The 22,016-nt window shown below is 54.5% G+C and overlaps 2 protein-coding genes across 2 annotated transcripts; one reads left to right on the top strand and one right to left on the bottom strand.

Moving 5' to 3' along the window:
- Positions 1 to 1,155, top strand: LOC311199136 (C-C motif chemokine 4-like; the record flags this gene model as incomplete). Its single annotated transcript, XM_084273181.1, has 3 exons — positions 1 to 73; positions 557 to 668; positions 1,068 to 1,155. The coding sequence occupies 3 exons, from the start codon at positions 1 to 3 to the stop codon at positions 1,153 to 1,155; spliced, it is 273 nt and encodes a 90-aa protein (XP_084129307.1).
- Positions 1,156 to 9,268: 8,113 nt separating this feature from the next.
- On the bottom strand, positions 9,269 to 11,222 carry LOC311198906 (C-C motif chemokine 5-like). Its single transcript, XM_084272932.1, has 3 exons — positions 11,029 to 11,222; positions 10,449 to 10,560; positions 9,269 to 9,874 (listed from the first exon to the last, which is right to left on the bottom strand). The coding sequence occupies exons 1-3, from the start codon at positions 11,099 to 11,101 to the stop codon at positions 9,787 to 9,789; spliced, it is 273 nt and encodes a 90-aa protein (XP_084129058.1). The 5' UTR covers positions 11,102 to 11,222; the 3' UTR covers positions 9,269 to 9,786.
- Between the last annotated feature and the right edge of the window lie 10,794 nt (positions 11,223 to 22,016).

The raw sequence follows: 22,016 nt of genomic DNA, 5'->3' as shown, positions 1-22,016 counted from the left end.
ATGAAGATCTCTGCAGCCGTTTTTGCTCTTCTCCTCATTGCAGCCTCGTGCTCCCAAACGTTCTCTGGCCCAGGTGAGTCCTGCTTTTTGATATGTGAAGAATGCGTTCATTATCCTTTCTCCCTTGAGCTCCCTTGAGCTCCCCTGGGAATTCTGCTCTGAGATAAGCTACATGTAGGAAGTCTGTACTAGAAAATTACCCATGGATCCATCCATCCATCCATCCATCCATCCATCCATCCATCCATCCATCCATCCATCCATCCATCCATCTGTCCTGGGCTCACAGTGCTTATTCCTGGTTGTAGCTCAGGGACTTCAGTCTGTGCCCTGGGGCTGGGGGAGGTGGGGAAATGAACTCTGAGCAATGGCTGGGAGTGAGTCTCCCCCAGCACTTGACAGTGCCATTCCTGGCATTGGTCAGAGGATCCCCAGTGCCCTTTTCAGCCTTAATTACTCTCTAACTCCGATTCCTGCCAGCAAGGCTTTCCCTGAGCTGACGGCTGCTGCTGACAGCCCAGCACATGCTCACATTCCCTCTCCCTGCCTCTTCCAGTTGGACCCGACCTCCCAGTGTGCTGCTTCACTTACACACACCACAAGCTCCCGCGGAAGCTCATCCAGCGCTACTACAGCACCAGCACCAGCTGCACGCTGCCGGCCATCGTGTGAGTACCAGCGCTGACACCCAGGGCCAGGCGCCCTGGGACCGTGTGGGACAGCTGCTGTGGGGTGTGAGTGACCAGCTCTGCAGGGTGGCTGTGGGCATGGGGGGTCTGTGGGAACAGAGCAGGGGGGGGACAACCCCCAGGGGAAAGAAAGGGCTTACACTTTCTGGGGGACTGGTGTGGATGCTCTTGTGGGATGCCCGGGGGTGTTCCTGCAGGAGTGGAAGGGGCAGTGTGGGAAAACGGGTGGGAGCTGAGGAAATCACAGCCAGCCAGTGGTTTTGGCATCAGCTTAGGGCACAGGTGAGAACCTCTTGCAATGTTTCCAAGCTGGGATCCAGTGTCTCCTTGGATGCAGGTCTGAGCAGATGTCTAATGTGTCTCATCCCTGCTCCACAGGTTCATCACTAAGAAAGGCCGCCAGGTCTGTGCTAATCCCAGTGACTCCTGGGTACAGAGCTACCTCCAAAACCTGAAGCAGAACTGAGCACAGCGAGAGGGCAGGCACAGCTGCTCTCACACATCAGGTGTGTTATCCCAGGATCCTGCAATGGAGCAGGGCACTGGGGCATCTGGAGCTCCATAAGCCCACCTCATCTGCTGGCATCTCCGGGGCTCTGCTGGAGGGGCACCACGAGACACCACATTGGGGTGCTGCTGCTCACCCTGGGCTTGAACAGACCAGTCTGCAACCTCATCTCTGCCCCAACACCTCAACCCATGGCCTGGGAATGCCCATGGGACTGCACCTTCATTGTTCTTATATTATTTTAAGTTATTTGAGAAGTTATCTTATAGGATAGACACTACTTTATTGTGTGGATAATAATGTTATTTATGGGAGTGTGCCAGGGAGGGTATTTATGGGAGGGTGGCTTAGTCTCAGTGTTGGCCATCACGTGTGGAATCATGATAACAAAGAATAAAGAATTTGGATGAAACTTGTGCTTCTTTCCCTTTATATCCCTCTGTGCAACGTGCACCAGCACAGAGACAGAACCTCATGCTGTGGATGGCACACGATGATGGGAAATGGCTTGAGGCCACCCATGGACTTTCCATACTGCAGATATGTGAATATCTTCCCACACCTCAACCCCCACCACACCCCCCCCACATCCTCTGCAGAATTAGACATGTGCATGCACATCTGAGCCTGATGTGCACATGAGTGTGGTCCTCATGTGCTTGCTGCCGCTCCCAGCCCCACACACTGCACCCTGAACAGGTCCCTGAGAATGCTGTGTGTGCTGTGGGGTGGTGAGGGGGTTCCTGTAAGGGGTAAAATCCTGCCAGAGGCTTTGCAGGGGCAGCAGGGAGAGTGGGTGATGGTCCTGTGGGAGGAAGCAGAGGGCACAGAGCTGCCACAGTGCTGGGGCTGCCCTTGGAGCTGGCAGGTACGTGGTACACATCAGCTGCTCATGTGCCCTCGTGCCAAGGGTGCCAGGCCCTGGCAGGGTAGGACACTTCCCTGCCTGTAACCACCCCTTCCAGCCACTTCTGCCCTCTGAGCAGCAGTGTTTCTCAGTGCAGAACCCATGGGCACCCACTCTGCCAGCAGCCCCGCAGCATCTCTCCTCCCACGTACCTCCTCCTCTGAGACATCACCTCATCTCTGCCCACCAGCCCCTCTGTGCTGCTGGGAGAGGGGCAGGGGCCCCAGCTTTCCTTCTGACCACCCCAGCAGGGACTGTTCCTCACTGTGCCACCAGTAAAGCCAAGGGAAAGGTTTGGTTTGGTCGTGCTGCAGGGATGAAACAGCCACCAGAGAATCTGCTCTCTCCTGGCTGTGGTCAGTCCCAGGATGTGGCTTTGTGTGGGGATGGGAGTAGGGGGAGCTGGTCCTGTGGGTAAGAGCACAGTTCTCCCATCACAGTCCTGGGCAGACCTCTCTGCTTCTGCACACTGAGAAGAAATGTCCCCAACAGCACAGTCACCCAGAGCCAGCCTGGCCTTGCAGCTGTTCTATTCCACTTGATATTTCTTCTTCCTAATGCAAAAAAACCCAAAAAACAACCCAACCAAAAGCTGTTTCATTTTTTTCCTACAGCTTTAGGTCAAACTTGGCACCCCTGGGGCTGGGAAAGCACCTCCACACTGTCTTGTGATTTCCTTCCAGACTCTTGTTTTCCAGTCTGGAGAGCTGGCTGCAGGGAGGAGGACTCATGTACCCCCCAAGAAGCAACAGCCTGGGAAAGGCCAGGCCCAGACTGTTGTGTCCCAGGAGATGGTGCTGGTGATGTGGTACCTCATGGTGGGCTCCTCTCCAGCTCTGTGGGGATGTCTCCTGGCTGCCCTGTGGGGAGAATGATTTGGGAAAGGCACAAGCTCTTGCTCATCCCTGGTGTGGTCCCAGTGCTCCCCTGGCACAGCATTGTCCTAGTACAGGGACAAGGTGGGTCAGCATGTTTGCAGAAGTCTTTTCCCATACTATGGCCAGGGCTTCCCATCATGGGGCAGGGGCAAAACCTACAGAGAGGGGTGTTCTGTCTGGGGCATCCCTGCTGTGCTGTGAAACACAGGAGCAGAGAGTGGCTACCACATGTTGGGGTGGAAGGACAGGAGCTGCTGAGCCACAGGTGGACAGGCAAAGACCCCGGGAAGGGAGCACTGGGGTCTCCTCTGTGCTGATCTCCCCATGTCCACTGCACATGCAGTCACCTTCTGTGGTGAGAAGATAGTTTGGTGCTGCAGAGGAATAGTCCCTGATAAGGGGTGCTGCGTGTTGCAAGGGGATGGAGGATGGATATCGTGGGGAGAGCGAAGGTTTGGGTGCTCTGAGGCAATCCTCAGAGCAGGAGACAGGCTGGAGAGGCAGGAGGACTCAGTGCTGCATCTGACTCTTCTCTGGACATTCCCTGGCTGGGAGCCCAGGCAGATGTGGGAATTTCCCTCTCCAGCCTTTCTTGTTTCAGTTTCCTTTCTGATGGTCCTGGTGCAGCACCCTCCTCCAGGATCCTTGCTCCCTCCTGCTCCAGGATCCTTGCTCCCCCTGCTCCAGGATCCTTGCTCCCTCCTGCTCCAGGATCCTTGCTCCCCCTGCTCCAGGATGCCTGTTCCCCCCTGCCCCAGACCCATCTTCCCTGGGGTGACTCGGGCACTGTGAGGACAGGTGGGGACCGTGGGGACCACGGCTGCCCAGTCAGTGCTCCCATGGCTGCCTGCACTGCCCGGGTGTCTGTGCTGGCCCATGGGGCTGGTAGGGGGAAGCATCCTGGTGGGGTATGTAAGAGTGAAGGAGAAATCACAGTCCCAGGGGTCAGACATGCCTGGAGCAGCCTGGCCACAGCCTCTCCCTTCCACCAGCTCTGGGCAGCCCACAGAGGCCATTTGGCCAAGCTGGGAATGCTGCTGCAGGGAGAGATGCTGCTGGAGCCAGAGCAGGTACCAGCTGCCCTCGGTGGTCCTGTCTGGAGGCCTGGGCAGTGCCAGCTCTGACAGCACAACAGTCCCTGTCCTGCAGGTCAGGGACATCTGTGCTGCAAAATGGGGTGCAAGTTTGGATGGGCTCCACCATGAGGGGTCAGAGGAGCCACAAGGATGCTCAGAGGGCTGGAGCAGCTCCCCTACAAAGAGAGGCTGAGGGAGCTGGGCTGGTTCAGCCTGGAGAAGAGAAGGCTGTGGGGGGACCTCATTGCAGCCTTCCAGTCCCTGAAGGGAGCAGAGAAACAGGAGGGGAATCAGCTTGTTCAAAGGGTAGAGAATGGCAGGACAAGGGGGATGGAGTGAAGCTAAAGGAAGGAAGGTTTGAACTGGATATTAGGTGGAAGTTCTTTCCAGAGAGAGTGGTGAGGGGCTGGAACAGGCTGCCCAGAGAGGAGGTGAGTGCCCCATCCCTGGGGGTGTTCAAGGCCAGGTTGGATGGGGCCCTGGGCAACCTTGTGTAGCTCCAGGCCTGCAGGTTTGTGTCCCTGCCTGTGGCAGGGGGTTGGAGCTCTGTGATCCTTGAGGTCTCTTCCCAGAGCAGTCTGTGATTCTATGATTCTATGAGCCCCCAGTGTGACCAGTGCAGGTGGGACACAGGGCAAAAAGCATCAAATCTCAAGACACACGTTAGGACTCAGCACGGCCAAGTGGTTCAGCACCCAGGTCTGGGCTGAAGGAATGGGAGCTCAGCTGAGACAAGGAAGGAGTTCAGCTCCCCAGCTGCCTGCTGGAAGGTCACTCAGTCATTAAGCTTCTCATGTGCTCACAGAAGCAGACAGAAGCCAAGCCCAACTGCTTCCCTGGAGCCTGGCAGGTTCACTTTGCTGAACCCCATGAACCACAGGCTTTTCCTCCAGCACCTATTGCTCAGAAGGCACCTGGAAAGTCAGAAAACCCTCATGGTGCCATGGGAAAAGCATCAAGCCTGATCCACAACTGGCTGGCATCCTGATCCTCCCTGGTCTTTCTGAGCCATGAGGTCTGTGGCTGCCACCTCTCTCTCAGTGAAGCTGGGAGAAGCCCTGGGAAGAGAGGTGAGCCATGCAGACCTTCAGACCCAATGGTGCATTGTGCCCAGCTGGGTTCCTAACCTGGGCCTGTGTTTTACCCCCTCCTTCAGCCCCTTCCGGGCTGGTCTCCCCCCCTCTTGCTCTTGGTTGCTCTTGGTGATGTGGGGAGTGCAGCTGTGGTTATTTCTAGGTGATTTTTCTGAAGCATCTGCTATATTAAGTGAGGTACATCCTGCCACAAACTCTCCCTGCATCTCTCTGGTAACTGATGGCTTGAAGTTGGCCTCATGGCCCAGCTGTCATCTTTCTCACCTACACCAGCCATGTTCTGCCAGCCCCACATCACTCATTTCCTCCTAAGCTTACCAGTTTGTACCACCCATCACCAGAGCTTCCCTGTGGAACACAAGGACTGGCTGGATAGAGCTGAGCATGGCCTGTTTGTCTATTTAACTCCTGATGGTCTCTCTGGTTGCCCTTGCTGCTCTCCTTGCTGCTGCCCTCTGCTCTCAAGCCTTCTGTGCTCCAGGTGGATCCCCCTCTGTCTTTGGGTTGGGTTTCCCTCTCCTGGAGAAAGAAGGGATCTTGGTGGTGGCTTTTAATGCTTGAGGGACAGGCACGACCTCCTCTGACTCCTGGGTCTGGAACACAGTCTGCTGGGATCCGAGCATCCACCTTGTGCCCCCTCCTGGCCATATGGATTCAGTTCTGCACCCCAAATCTCTTCAGCTGATTCACAGAGGTTTAGCAGAAGTTCTCCACAGAGCACGTGAAGGACTCTCTCCCCACTATTTCTCCAGCCAGCTGCTGTCCAGCTATGGACTCTTGCCCATGCAGGAAGCCTTTGGCTTTGGGACCAAGAGTGGGGCTTGTGGTGTTATCTGGGATTGGCCATCACTCCTTCCTGGCAAGGAGAAACACTTTCCAGTTGCAGTGACACAGCTGAGAAGAACCTGCCCATGCTGATCCTGGGATGAGCCCAGTGGAGGGAGGCTGGGAAGGTAATCCCAGTATCCTGTGGGGTGTAGCCACCCCCACACAGCTGAGGAAGTTCTCCCAGGCAAGGAGTGCTGCAGAGAAATGTCCAGAATGTCCCATGGAACACCAACCACATGATCTGCAGTGGCCTTTTGGGTCTGTGGCACATTCTGCTGCCTGCAGATCCCAGCAGCAAGTTTAGGCAGAGCCTGAAGTCTGGCACAGGGAGCTGCTCTGGTGTCTCAGCACCTCCCCTTGGCTGGTCACCTCCACATGAGATGGTCACCAAAAGGACATTTCCCAGTCCCAGTGTGACCAGTGCAACTCTGACATGGTGCATCTCCCTCACCACAAAGGTTTCCTGGTCCTGCCCACTTCCCTGCTTCATCACCATGAGGAAGGGGCAGGTCTGTGCTGATGCTGGTGCCAGCCAAGTGAAGGTGTTTGGGAACTCTTTCAGGACACACTGAGCTGGTCACTGTTGCCTGGTCCCCCAGTGCTCCAGCTCTGGCCCCTGGAAGCCCAGGATCTGACCCAGCTCCTTCCACTTCTCTTGCAGAGGAATGGTTTTGGTGTTGTGGGCTGCTCACCTTTGGCTTGTCATGGTCCTGTGAGAGCACCAGCCCCATCAGGCCACCTCACCCAGCCCCACTCTGCAAAGACAATCTTTTGCCTCAGTTTCCCCATCTGTAGGAGAATCATAGAATGCATGACATTGGAAGGGGTCTTTAAAGGCCATCTAGTTCAACCCCTTCCACCACACTCTAGTTAAAGGGACACTTTTAAGTAGATCAGGTTGCTCAGAGCTCCATCAAGCCTGACCTTGAATGTCTCCAGGGATGGGGCCTCCACCACCTCTCTGGGCAACCTGTGCCAGTGTCTCACCACTCTCAGAGTGAAAAACTTCTTCCTCAGGTCTCATCTAACCCTGCCCTGCTCTAGTTCAACCCATCACCCCTCATCCCATTGCTCCCTGCCCTTACAAACAGCCCTGCCCAGCTTTCCTGCAGGTCCCTTCAGGGACTGGAAGGAGCTCAGAGGTCTCCCTGCAGCCTTCTCTTCTCCAGGCTGAACCAGCCCAGCTCTCTCAGCCTGTCTTCATAGGAGAGGTGTTCCAGCCCTTGGGTCATCCTTGTGGCCTCCTCTGGACCTGCTCCTTCTTGTGCTGAAGGCTCCAGAGCTGGATGTAGCACTGCAGGGGGGCAGGGTGTCTCTCCAGGGCCACCCCTCCCATGTTGTGTCATCAGCAGACTTGCTGACACTGCCCTCAGTTCCCTCATCCAGGTCGTCGATGAATATATTGAACAGTAATGGTCCCAGTACTGAGTCCTGAAGGACTCCACTAGATCCAGGCCTCCAGCCAGACTCTGTCCTGTTCATCACAACTCTCTGACTCCTTCCCTTCAACCAGCTCTCACCCCACCTCACTGCCCGACCCTCCAGACCGCACTTCCTCACTTTAGCCAGCAGGATGCTGTGGGAGCCGGTGTCAGATGCTTTACAGAAACCCAGGCAAACCACATCCACTGCTCTACTACCACCTCCCCACCTGGTTATATGCTCATAAAAGGCTGTCAGACTGTGCCCTGTGTCCAAGCATTTGGGACATTTGGGACCCCCATCCATCCCTGGCGCCCCGGAGGTCCCCTCCATCCCTCAGCACCTGGGCAGCAGGCAGGAACCTGGCCAAGATGCAGGGGCAGGACTGGTTTGGGTTGTGGCACCCTCAGGGCTCCCTCCACTGCTTGCTGTGCCTGGGAAGATGCTTTGCCAGCTCATCCTGGCAGACCGAGGTCCATCAAGGCTTCAAGGGCCCCTTGTCATGGCTGGGGGAGCCCCCTCCTCCCTCCTCCTTGGGAATCCTCATCCTGGGCACCAAGAGGTTTCCCTGTGCCTTTGGGATCTGTGAGGTCTCTGCACCCATTCCCTGCACTGAGGTAGGTGGCTGCTGCTGGAAACACAGTGCCAGGCTGATGAAACTCCCAGTAGTGAGAACTGTGGCCTCAGGTCCTGCCAGAAACAGGGACACTGAGGCAGTTAATAAGTCGCTGCAATGGGACAGGGTGGGCAATAACCAGGGAGGCTGCAGAGGGGTGGTGATGAGCAAGGGGGGAACAGGAGACAACCCAGACATCTGCAGACACTATGACACCAGTGGGCTTGGGGCTGTGTGACAGACACTGTGTCTCACTCTGGCTTGTTTGCCACTAAGTATGAGGAATTATTTGTTGCTAGCAACCAGTGGGGTCTGGGGAATTGCTCTCAGGGGTGACCAGTAGCTCACTGCAGAGTGGAAAATGCCCTGGGAGGTAAACATGTGAAGTGTGGATGGGGATGTGCTTGGCCAAAGGGATTCACATGGCCAAAGGGATCTGCTTGGCCAAAGGGATTCACTTGGCCAAAGCACAAAGAAAACACTTCAGCATTTCTGCTTCCAGCAGCTCTGGTGGAACCAGCCCAGACACTGACATCCCCATCCCCCTGCAGAGCTTTGGTGGCAGCGAGGTCAGACCTGGCCATCTCATTCTCTCCCCACAAAGATATCAGCCCCTTTAAATCCCAACCACAGGCTGATAAAAGTGCTTCTGTTGATTTTACTTCCTGCAAAAGGTCTCTTGTGCTTTTTTAGACAAGTTCAGGTTTCTTTCTCCGAGCAGCTGAAGACCAGCAGCTGTTTGCTGCCTGTCTTCTGCAGTGAAACACTAACAGAGCATTCCCAGAGCAGAGCACAGCTCCAGCTGCATCCCTGGAGAAGCCCATGGTCCAGGCTGGCCAGCCCCCAAGCCACTCTCCTTCAGGCTCACTACAGACACATCGATGCACCCCCACCCCTGATCTCCAGACACCCCTTTGCCAAACCTGCTTTGGCAGATCCAGTGGGTCCAGCTCCACCAGTTCCTGGGCTTGGCTACTGATATGGTGGGGGGAAAGGTCTGGGGCAGAGCTTGCTGGGGAGCAGCCCTGTGAAGGGCTGGGGTAGTGATGGGGCTGCTGCTGCCGTGGTGCTGGAAACAGGGAGGGGAAGCAGAGGGGAATATTTTTAGGGCTAAAGAGGCTGAGGCATTTCCAGCTGGGAAGCCAGGGTTCTTCCCCTGCCTCTCCCAAAGTAGTGGGAGCAGGTTCCTATCAGCCCAGTTTTTCAGGGTAGGAGGGGAAGGAACAAACTCTTCCAGAACTGACACAGAGAGAAACAAATATTTATTCTTTGGCACCAGCAAGAGACAGCATTTTGAAAACAAGGCTGAGCAATGTGGTTCCACAATGAGCATCCTGTAGGTAACCAGCTTCCTCTGCTGCAGACAGACCTCGCCCGCAGCATCTCTGTACCATGACTTGGAAGCCAGCCTGGCTTTACATGACTGTACTTACACCTAATATTGACAGACCACTTCCCAGAAATACCTCTGGGGATGAATTCCCCCTCCCATTCTAACAGCAGAGGCACAAGGAGGGGACAGCTGAGCCACATGCCACACAGCAGGTCACACCGAGATGGGGCTGCAAGGCCAGGAGGTCCCCAGCATCACAGCTGCCCATAGGAGTGGAGAAATTATCATGAATAAGTGACATCTTTGCAAGACAAAAGGGACTTCAGGGGTCCTGATGTGATTTAGAGGGTCCTGGTGCTCAGCAGCAGGATGTCTAGGTCTGTACCAAGACTCTTCTGGACTTCTCCAGGGCAGAGTCCTGCCAGAGCCCAGCGCTCACTGCAGCTCCAGGGTGTTCACGTATTCTTTCACCCAGCTGTCGTCAGGGTTAGCACAGACCTGCCGGCCCTTCCTGGTGATGAGCCTGTGAAGGCAGGCAGGGAGGGGGAAAGGGATGTGAGGCTCTTGGGTCATCTCCTGGGCACATGCTGACCTCCCTGTGACCAGCTCCCAAGGGGATCATGTACCCTCCAGGCTCCCATCCCACCAACCCCCAGGCATCAGGGGCTGCGGAGCCTGCTAAAGTCCAGAGGACAGGGAGAGATCAAGGTCCCCTGGGAGAACCACCCCACCCCCAGATGCTCCTGGCCATGTTCAGTGCTGAGGGGAGTCTGGATGCAGCACACAGGCTGCTGGAAGACTGGGTACAAGCCTCACATTTACCTGCATTGGGGTCCTCAGCACAGGGAGGTCCTGCTGGCTACACTCTTCCCACACCTTATCCCCAGCACTAGCATGGCTGGAGGAGACCAAGGGGACCACTTATTTCTCAGCTGAGGAGGATAAGCTCATAAGCTGCACATGGGACCCATGTTGGCTTCCCCCTTCCCTTCAGCTATGGTTCTTCACCCCACTGCTGGCCCCCTTGGATGTGAAGCAAAGAGCCCAAAGGCTGGCAGAGCCTTTCTTCAGAGCCCAGAGCAGGAGCTGGTACTTACACAACTGCTGGCTGTGAGCACTTGCTGCTGGTGTAGAAATAATCCTTCACATGATTCTGGGGCAGCTTTCGTGAGGCATAGCTGAAGCAGCACACTGTTGTGTCAGCCCCGACTGCAAGAGAGCAGGAAAGTCAGTGGGAATCTATTACTCAATAAACTGCATGTTCTCCAGCCAAGAGCATGAGCAACCATCCTCTTAATCAGTTGTGGAGCCCTCCTCTCTTCCTATTTCCCCAGAAAGTCAGCAAGAAATCGCTGAGGATGCCAAAGCTTAATTAAAGTCATGGCTAGAATTGCTTGTGAAAGGTTTTGCACTCAAACTTCCAATTACAAAAATCCCTTCAGCCACCCTGGGACCACTCCTCATGCCCAGGGGAAACCTGACAGTTTTGATGCTCACCAGTAAAATTCATCCCTAAGTTAAAAGGATGCTAGAAGGGAAGACCAATACTGAGGAAGCAGGAGAAGCTCTTCACACAGGTTTTGAACCTTTGCAGCTAACGTTTCCCAGTTCTGCTTAAAATGACTGCCAGTCAGATCAAAAATCCACCCCAAGAGAGCAGAGGGATGCTGTACTCACTCGGAGCAGGAGAGGCCTGAGAGAAGAGCGCAGCCAGGAGGATGATGGAGAGGCACACTGCAGAGACCTTCATTATGGCCAGAGAGGAGTTGTGAGTGTGGAGACAGGACCAGAGCAGATTCTTCCTGTGTCTGGTGTGAGGTTCTGGCTTGGTCCTTCCTTTTATAGGAATGGTGGGCAACCCTGCCAGTCAGTTTTCAGGGCACCCGCTTGGAGTTTCCGAAGCGTAACGGAGCTGATGTCACAGTACCTTTGCCTCAGAAAGGCTGTAAAAAAGGAAGCATCAGGTCTAGGAAATACCAGAATAGCCTTTGTGTGAGGTGAAATAAGTCTGAGCTAATCAACGCCCCATGTGAGGGCTACACTGACCAAGACAGGATATGAAACCACCCTTGAGCAAAAGGTTCATGCTTAGATTCACCAACCCAACAGCGGTACTCGGCAGACTCATTTCAGCATCCTCCCTGAAGGGCCAGGAGGACCTCGATTCAATCCCCATTTCAAGGACCCAGGGTTGAGGATAAAGGTGCTCAGACCCTCAGAATGGCTTGGGGACAGTAGAGGTCCAGCTTCTGGGTCTGGGACACACACAGGGTGGATGCAGGCAGGCAGTGTGGTCAGTAGGCACGCTCTGAGCTGTCCTGCCTGTGCAGGCAGCAAGGATAGCTGGCACGCTGGAGACCAGTTGGAGATCTGGGATGACAGTCTTGGCACTGTAAAACAAAATCCTCAATGCTGCACTTGCAATATGGAGCTCAGGACCTCCAGTCCCTTCCTAACACACCCCAGCATCAGCCAGGAAGGGGAATCATAGAATCATAGAATGTTTTGGGCTGGAAGAGATCTTAAAGATTATCAAGTCCTAACCCTCTGCCATGGCAGGGACACCTCTCACCAGACCAGGCTGCTCAAGCCCCATCCAACCCGGCCTTGAATATCTCTGGGAAGGGGGCAGCCACCACCTCCCTGGGCACCCTGTGCCAGGGCCTCATCATCCTCATAGTGAAGAATTTCTTCATAACAACCAATTTAAAGCTACCCCCTTCCAATCTAAAGCCATTCCCCCTTGTCCTATCACTCCCTGCCCTTCTAAAAACTCCTTCCCCAGCTTCCTTGAAGGCCCCTCCAGGGACTGGAAGGTGCTGTTAGATCTCCCCAGGGCCTGGTGAGCACAGCTCGGTGGTCTGACTCTACAAATACCATCTGTTCCCAGAGACAAGGGGCAAACACAAGGGCCAGTGTAGGTTTGGTACAAGAAGGGATACAGAAGGTGAAGCAGGAAGCTCCCCTGCCCATCCCCTTGTGCACATCATGGGGCTTATGACATGATCTGCCCAGAGTTCCCCAGCACTGTCCTTGCCATGAAGTGATGGCCTCCCTGGGGTGCAGTTCCCCTTTTTCCACCTCCCTCTTCTCTGCCACAGGCACCAAATTTGCCATCTCAGAGCCTGTGGTTTCTCTGGGTATTTTCCCACCCAGCTCTCAGCAACAACTGCCATTGATGAGGCACCACAAACTCACTCCCTGGGATTTCCTGGCTGCCCCACAGCCCCAGGAATGCAGTGGGGACTGCAGGGCAGTGCTGTTCTGGTCCCACTGTCCTCCTCCCCCTCCATCACACCATGTGGATCTGTCTGGGGCCTTTGGAGACCTCCTTGAGCCTGGGTGTGTTGGGGTTGCCTCCTCCCCCACAACGTCCCAGTCACTGCAATGTCCCCATGGGTGCAGACTGGTGTTGCAGGAGAGTGCCCGTGGGCTGTGCCATGGATGCTGCTGGGGTGGTCAAAAGCCCATGGCTTTCCCAACTCATCCTCCCAGGAGCCATCCTCACGGGGCCAGGGGTGGTGGTGTCCTGGGGACCCTGAGGACTCCTGCTTGTGGAAGTCTGTGGAGAACCTGGAGCTGAGCTGACTGACAGACACCTCAGGGTTGTCACCGACACGAGGTGGTGACATTCTGGGGCAGCACAGCAACATGCTAGCAGGTGCTCAGGCTTTGCAAGGGACAACATCTCAGCAGGAATTTGCCAAGGGACATCCCCCTCTCAGAGATGAGGAGAGAGATTATGCTCTGCCCCTCCTGTATGGCCTGTATTCCAGTACTGCAATTAGCCTATTGCTTTGGCTAGTTTATTGATGTACTGCACGTGCCCAAATCCAGGTAGGGGTGCACAGCCAGGTGATGTGTCTCAGCCTCATCTCACTACAAGAGCAGTCAGGTTTTGTACAGAGCCCTGACCAGTCCCTGCTGCCCCCAGGCTGATCCTGGAGCTGTAGGATGAAAGTTTTCACAGCCCCACCACCTGTCTGCCCACATGGCCCTGCACATTCCTGGGCTCCAACATGCATCTCCTGGGCTGCATCCCTTCCTTGCTGTGTTTGAAGGGATGGCAGTCTCTCATCTCCTGTTCCTCTGCCATCAGAGACTGTCCTGCTGTGAGTGAACTTGCTTTGGGGTGCCAAGATCTGCTGGCACAGGAAGGAACTCTGACATCCTATGACAAAATATCTGACAAGCCCAGATAGAGATCAAAGAAACCACAGAGCAATACTGACGCTGCCCCGACCGCAGGGCTGCCAGAGCTCCCACTCAGAGCTGCAGAGGCAACTGAAACCATGACATTTGCCTATGGTTCTGAGAGTGCAAAGTGGCTGTGCCTCAGCCCAGCACATCTCCCTCTCGTGCCACCCAGCATGCCCAAGGGATGGCATGATCCCCTGTGACCACTGCACAGCGCAGTGCCTCACTTGGGGGGTGCCTAGGATTTTGGAGGTATATTCTGCAGCCCTGACTGCCACTACAGGGATGCCAGGGTGTTGGATCACTCATTGTGGCTCCATCTCCTTGCTCCAGCGGCTGCTGGAGGGGAGAGACCATGGGGGACCATGCTGGTGTTTGACCTCAGATGGAGAGGGCTGTGCTGGCCATTTAGGGAGCTGCATGGGACAAGGTGAGCCAGGAGGTCTCCCCACTCTGTGTGCACCGAGTCCCGCAGGTCAGAGAGATTTTGTCTCCATTAGCTGCCCTGCCAATCTCACAGGGGCACCCCCGGAGCACCGGGCCCTCTGCTGTCTTCTGCGGGAAATGTTGCCGGAGCCCCCACTCAGCTCACCGCGGCTCAGGCTCTGCAGAGAAGCCCTTGCAGGGCTTCCTCCTGCTGCCCAGCATCACGGGTGGCCCCTTGCTACCAGCCTGTGCCAGGCAGGGCTCCTGCTATCACTGGGCTCACCCCCTTTGGGGTTTGAACCCCAATGCTGCTGGTAGGAACCCCCTGGGAAGTGTTGGGGGGCATTTCAAGCCCCTCTCCATCTTCCTATTCAGCAGAAAACCTCTTTTCTGGGAGCTGAGTGCTGGTGGGAGGGAAGAAGAATCTCTTCTGGGTTTCCCCCAGCCTCACTTCACCTCTTTTTAGAATGGTTTTTTTTTTAAGTGAAATGTGTTCTTAAATCTTATTTGCTCAAGCAGGATGTCCAGGACCAAGGAAACAGGCTGGGTCTCCTGGGTGGGGTCTCCAAGGGTGGGGAGACCACAAGCATCCCTGCTGCAGGATGCCTGGGCAGTGCCTGCTCCATCCCGCTGCCCGTGACTCCCTCCCTGAGCGCACGGGCTGAGGAGGCCACGCTTCCTGCTGCAGGATAGATGGAGGCAAAAAGCCTCTGCTCCATCAGGAAATGCTCTGGAAGCCCAGCTCCTTGTAGCTCCAGATGAAAGCTCCAAAAATGGCCCCAACCAGCTGTTTTCCCCCAGAAGATAAACACTCCAGGTTAGCAGGAAGGGGGGCTGCAGACACACTACCTCAGTCAGACCCCTGTTTCCCCTGAGCAGAGAGGGACCAGCTCACAGCCACCAGCCCATGCCTACACTATTCCACCTCTCTCAAGGTGACCACAGGCAATCCCTGGCCGTGTGCTGGGAGGTGGGATTGACGCTGGAATCCCTGTGCGCAGTCGGGTGTGGGTCACACACGCCTGGCAGGGTGTAGCACCACAAAGGGCTCCATGCTCCCCCTGCACCAGCACTGCACCTCCCCAGTGAAGCTCCAGGGGACTGTTAAGTGCTTTTTGGGACCACCACTTGCTTCCCTAAGCCTGCCTTCAGCAGTTATCAGAGCCCCAACACAGCCACCTCCTGCTTCCCAGAGATGTCCTCGCTCACAGAGGCTCTTCCCAGCGCCACAGGAACAGGTATCTCTCCAAACTTCCCAGAAAGGTTGTGGCCTCCATCCCATTGGGTCCCCTCCTTGGGCTGTGGGACCCAAGTGTCTCTGTCCCTTCAGGGGATGGTTGGTCAAGTCCACCCCCCCTCAGCACCTTGTCCCTGGTGGTCTAGTGGTCAGGATTCGGCACTCTCACTGCCGCGGCCTGGGTTCGATTCCCAGCCAGGGAAGGGGGTCCTCCAGCCTTGGCAGCTCCCAGCCTTTTCCTGGGTGGCTGCACAGCCCTCAAGCAGTTCCAGGGGCTTCAGCACATGGGTTCAGGAGGCCCCACATCCAGTGCATGGGGTGGGTCAGGGTTGGATGAATTTTGCGGGGTGGCAGCAACCTGATGTCCCCCCAGTGGCATCAGGCTGCACCCCCCGGCAGAGAAACACCCTAGCTGGGGAGCAGCCATGATCATGAGCCTGTGCCTGTGCTGGGATGTAGGGTGATGGGGTGTAGGGAGCAGGGAACAAGGTTATGGGCTATAGGGAGCAAGGTGTGGGGTATAGGGAGCAGGGTGACATGGCTGTAGTGTGATGGGGTGTAGGGAGCAGGGTGACATGGCTATACAGAGCAAGGAACAAGGTTATGGGGTGTAGGGAGCAAGGTGTGGGGTATAGGGAGCAGGGTGACACGGCTGTAGGGTGATGGGGTGTATGGAGCTCCAGGGAACAAGGTTATGGGCTATAGGGAGCAAGGTGTGGGGTATAGGGAGCAGGGTGACACGGCTGTAGGGAGCAGGGAACAAGATTATGGGCTGTAGGGAGCAGGGTGCCACTGCTGTGTGGGGTGGACGTGGCACTGCAGGGTTTCTTTGGGTAATAAGGAGGTGCAGGTCTGCTCCCCTGGACGCTGCCAGTAAAAGCTGGCGCTGTGAGCAGGATTTGAACCTGCGTGGGGAAACCCCATTGGATTTCAAGTCCAACGCCTTCACCGCTCGGCCATCACAGCACCTGGTCCTGAGGGCCTCTGCAGGAGCCCGTGGCTGTCACCCTGCCCCGGGGGCCACTCCAGACCCTGATCATCCTCTGGATGCAGATTCTGCCATCCTGACCCAGCATGGGGAGTACCAGCCCCAGAAGAAGGTCTGGCTGTGCTGCCACCCTCCCTGCTGCTGACGTTGGTTTCTCTCCTCCACTGGTGGATCGTCTGAGACAGAGTCTGGCTGAGACAAAGTGGCTTTTCCCCAGAGCAGCCCTCCCAGTGCTGTGTATTCATCGTGACCAAGGTGTTGGTAACACTTAGCTACCCCCAAGCACTGCTGGCACAGCACCAAGGCTGGCCCTCCAACATCTCCTGCTGCCCCCCAGCCCCAGCAGTGGGTTGGGGTGGGCAAGACCTTGGGAGAGGACACAGCCAGGACAGCCTGACCCCAGCGACAGGCCATACCCCAGCAATGAAGGCTGAGAGGAGAGGAACATTTCCCCATCTTATTTTTTCAACCCTTCTTGCAGTGCAGAGAAGTGACAGAGCAGCTTGGTGGTGTCCAGCCAAGGCCAACCCACCACAACCTCCCGGGGAGGAGCAGAGTCCTGACACCAGTCAGGCTTGGCACAGTCCCACAGGCATGGATGGATGGATGGATGCCTGGGCATGGGTGGTCACCTGCTCAGCTTCATCGATGCCTTGGGAACCAGGTGCTCAGCACAGCTCCCACACTGGACACAGGAGCTGGTGAGTAGAGCAAGGCCAGGATATGGGATGGAGATAGAGAGGGGTGAGGGAGGGGAATGCTGTCTCTGAACAGTTATGGAAGGACTTGTGAGCTTAAATTAAATCTTTCTAATTATCCAGATTTCCTCCCCCCCTATTCAAGGTGCCATGTTCGTGTTCAGAGCTGGGACATACGTTCCCTGAATCTCCTGAAGTGCCTGTGGGGTTCAGGTTAGTGGATGGCACCAGAGTGGAGAGCCTCCAGGGCTGGAAAGGAACTAACAGCCCGATGGGCAGGATGCTAGTGAAGATGAGGACTTAGTGAAGATGAGGGCTATGAACTGCAACGAGCTATTTCTCCTTGCTCCTTTTGAGGATGAAGTACTGTGGTACCTGAAGAGGTCTGTTGAGGCCAGGTTTCATTTCAGGGTAAGGATCCAAACGTCCTTCACATGGCAAACGGAGGAACCTGGAGACACCAGGCCAGAAAACATAGACCTTCACATTACCAGAGCCCCAAAAGAGGGGTCTGGAGGGGCCCACAGTGTGTATGGAGAGAACAGGAGGGTCCAGACCTCACTGGAGGGACCTAGAGAGGACTGGGAGGGGAGAAGATGTACTTGGAGGGGTCCAAACCTTGAAAGAGAGGTCTGGAGGGATTAAGGAGGGTGAAAGGTGTGGTCTGAAGAGCTCGGGAGCCCAGACAGAAGGATCTGGAGGTCACCACATCCCCCAGCTGGTTCTTGCAGCCTGGCTAGACTCAGCCTTCCACTGCACTGGCCAGAATTCCCACAATATTTCTCACAGTTGGGTTTGGGGGTGTTTTTTTCTGTTGACATTTTTCTTATCTAATCTTGTGTCCCTCTTCAGTGAGCACCTATTTTCATCTGCAGCTCTTGTGATATTTACAGACAAAACAAGCTGGCCAGAAAGAACAGGATGTGTTTACAGAAAAGTCTGGGTTCAACAGAGACCTGACAGCTCTTCTCTTGTAACAAATGGCACTTCTCAGTGTTATGCAATGCAGAAAACCACAAAGTCATGAGACAGCCCTTGCTCCTCTTCAGATAAGTGCTCAGGGACTGCTTCTGCTTGCAAGTTTTCATGTTGGATCTTCCAGGTTGCAGAAAGTAGTGGCTGCCTTGCTGGAGGGGTGGCTTTGCTGGGTCCAGCACAGTGTGGTCACACTCACTGCTGTGTCCCATTTCCTGGTGTGATGTCAACACCCTAGGAGCAGCTAAGCACCACACGCAGTCACCCACCCACTCACTTCCCCCATGGCAGGATGGAGGAGAAAGTAGAGAAGAGTGGAAGTGAGAAAACTCCTGGGATGAGATAAAGACAGTTTAACAAGTAAAGCAAAAGCAGCCAAGCAAGACAAGCAATTAATTCCCCACGTCCCATCCCATCAGCAGGCAGGTGTTCAGCCATCTCCAGGCAAGCTCATAACTGTTAGGAAGACAAACACTATAACTCTGAACATCCCTCACCCCTGTCCTTCCTCTTCTCCAAGCCCCTTATAAGCAGAGCATGATGTCATGTGGTAGGGAATATCCCTTTGGTCACTGGGGTGGGTTGTCTCAGCTGTGTCCCCTCCAACCCCTTGTGCTTCCCCAGCATCCCTCTGGTGGGGCATTGTGGGAAGCAGGAGAGGCCCCAGCGCTGTGTCTGCCCAGCTCAGCAGTAACTAAAACATCTCTATGTAAGAAAAACCATCTCTATATTGCCAGCACTGTTTCCAGCACGAATCCAAAGCAACAGCCCCATACCAGCTGCTGTGAAGGAAGTTAAGTTGGTCTCAGCTGAAACCAGGACAGTGGCGGTTGTGGGAAGAGGTGGCCACACACACAGATGGCTGTTGGGCTCACCTATGTCTGGATGGCAGGCAGAGCCACTGTACGCTTGCCCAGAGTACCTCATCATGGCTGAGGAGTCTCAGGGAAGACTTTCAGAAGGCTTCATAGCCTTGGGCATTGATGAGTGGTGAGCTTTTAAAGGAGGGCTTCAAAGAGAGGTAATAAGCTGACTCCTGGGTATCATGCAGCCGGAGAACCCCCCTGAAATGAACACCTCAGTGATGCTGAAAAGACCTGTGGTGCCACCTCCTGAGCATCCCTTGCTGTTGCTGTTACTCCAACACCAACACTGTAAAAGTTCCCACTGAGAGAAGCATGAGGAGTGAGCTCACTATCCCATGGGGCCCTCATGCACATGTGCAACCGCTGAAAGATGGGTGCCAGCTCCTTCTGGAGGACTGAGGGTATTTTCTCAGCAAACCTCACCAGTTCCCATCCCAGGCTGGACAGTGAGACCCTCCTGGTGTACCAGTTTCCCTCCTCCAGAGCTGCTAGCTGATGGGATGTATCTGTTGGAACCATGGGCAGAAGGAAAATGCTCTGGGTGGGAGAGCTACTGCTCTATAGAATGGTAAAGGGGAAATAACCTCTTAGCCCACAGGTTCTCTGTGCTTTCAGTCTACATACTGCTCTGGGGCTGGCCCCTTATGTACTCCCCAAAGAGCATCCAGTGTCAAGCCTGTATCCAGCCCCTGGATGTGGCTATTCCAAAAGAGATGGTCTACAAGCTGTGCAGTGTATTCTCAGCAGCAGCATTCTCCTGTGCACCACCTTCTGAAATTCTTCTGCTGTCCAGAGACTTCTCCATAAAGAGTTAATGTTACTTTTTAGAGCTGCAGCCTTTATATTTTTAAAGCTGGACTAAGTGGTTTTATTAAATGTTGCCCCATCACCCCGTCCTTTACTCGCCCTCAATTTCTGTGCTGACAACCTATCACTTCTTACTCTTTTCTGCTTTGTCCCACTTACTCCATCCCTTTGCAGGCTCTGCCCTTGATCTGTTGGAACAGAAGATGGATATGGTTTTGTAAACCTGTAGTCTTTCTTCCATGCCACTGTGCCTTGGACAAGGTCAGGCTTGGCTTGTGCCAACTCTTGGCTCTCAGAAGTACGTCAAGAAATCCACAGTTTGATTTACAGGAGAAATATACCACTGGCAGGTGAAGAAGAAACTTTGTATGTCTGAAGTTGTACCTAAATTAGGTCCTTAATCCCTGTTAACCTTGAGATACTGTGGTTCAGAATGGCTTGTTTCCAGCAGAGATGTGTCTGTGTCGTGACGAGCGCTGGAAAGAGCTTGCAGGAAAACCAGAGGTGTGTCCAATGGGGAAGGGAAGGATGTTGCTTTGTACCATTGGGATGGGACATATGGAATGTAATAAAGAGCTCTTTCTTTCTTTGTGTTGCTTAAGTTTAATGACCTTGTTGCTACAGCTAGTGCTTGATTACATATTTAGCAAACACCATCAGTGGCCACATAGCTACAGGCTGGTAGATTTACACTGGGACTTACAGGTGAAGATCTGCAGCTGAGAAGTGGTGTTAGCAGCATCAAGAGCCTGAAGGAGATGGAAAATGCAGCTTTAAAATACTCAGGACAGAGAGGGGATCTGATGGTGGAATCTGATGCTTGGCTGGGTAATTAATGGATAATTACACTCTGGCTGCTGAGATGACTGGTATGCTTTGCTGAATGAACGTGATTCTTGGTGGGCAGGATACCATGGTCTTTCTTGAAGGTCAAAAGGATGCACCAAATCAGCCTAAATCCTAGTTGGAGGTGACATAGAGCTTGTCCATGCACATCTGAAAGCTCTGGGTGCCCCACTGACACCCAGGCTCCAGTATAGGCAAGACACATCCATGTTAATGCAGCGTTTGCACGGCCAGGTGATTCCAGTCCTGGGAGCAGCATTGGGCCACCTGCAGATGCCAGCACTCACCCCAAAGGGAGATGGTGTCTGGGGGTTTCCAGACTGTCACCGAGGCACCAGTGCCACTGTGATGATACATGTCACAAATACAAAGAGAATAGCAAAGCCTCCCTGGGGTACCTGGACTTCTGCTTATGTATTTCGTGTAAGCAGAACACTTGCTGGGGTGGCCAGAGTCCCTCTGGTACAAGGGGACAGCTCCTGCTTTTGCTTTTGGATTTCTCCTTAGGGGACAGACACTGACATTGTCTTTTCAGCTGCTGAAAATCTGACCTTCACACATCTTTTTCTCCTTTATTTCAAGATTTTAAATGCTATCTGCTTATTAGCAGTTTCTTTTCACATATTTTCTTCTTATTTGCCTTGGCTTAATGAGAACTATGAAAATATTTGGACAGTAAGAAGGATTGTCAACCTAATCTTGTGAGATTTATATGGCTGATTAGTGGTAAGAATTCAGCATTGTCTTTTGTGCTCAGCCTGACTGATGTCCAGAGAATTAAACTGTTGCTGCTGCCTTCCCATCTGCTGGCTGAAGCCCAACCCCTTCTCTCTCTGTGGAGATGCTGTGATCCACCTTGAAGCCCTCAGCTAACACAGCACTTTTTTTTCCTTCACAGACATTTGAGGGTGGTATCTCCCACTTTGCACCTCTGCCCTGTTGTTATTTGCAGAGGTAAAACTGTGATTGCCCCATTAATGTGTGTGGGGTTTCACTGGAGACAGCTGGACTTGCTCTGTGCCACAGCCTTGTTGTTTGGCCAGTTGTTACCCACGATGACCAGCAGTTACTTTAGATGCATTTCCAAATCATAGGGTCATGGAATCACAGGCTGTTGGAGTTGGATGGGACCTTAAAGATCCTCTAGACACAAGCCCCTGCCATGGGCAGGGATACCCCCCCCAGCCCTGGGTGCCCAGAGCCCCACCCAACCCAGCCTTGAGCCCTGCCAGGGATCCAGGGGCAGCCCCAGCTTCTCTGGGCACCCTGTGCCAGGGCCTCTCCCCTCCCCGGGAAGGATTTCTGCCTCCCAGCCCCTGTCCAGCTGCCCTCCTGCAGCTGAAGGCTGTTCCCCTGGGCCTGGCCCTCCCTGCCCTTCATCCCACATGCAAAACCTTGCACCTGGCCTCGCTGAGCTTCCTGCAGTATGCACAGGCCCATGTCTCACGCCTGTCCAGGTCCCTCTGGGTGCCATCCCCACCACACAGCTTGCTGCCATTGCCAGGCTTGCTGAGGATGGACTGGATCCCACTGTGCACGTCACTAACAAAGACATTGAAGAGCTTGGGTCCCAGCACTGAACCCTGTCACTTGTCACTGCTCTCCACCTGGACATGGAGTCATTG

This window comes from Gallinula chloropus (genome assembly GCF_964237585.1).
Source record: "Gallinula chloropus genome assembly, chromosome: 19".
In the NCBI taxonomy this organism is placed as follows: Eukaryota; Metazoa; Chordata; class Aves; order Gruiformes; family Rallidae; genus Gallinula; species Gallinula chloropus.
This window is presented reverse-complemented; position numbering and strand designations above follow the sequence as displayed.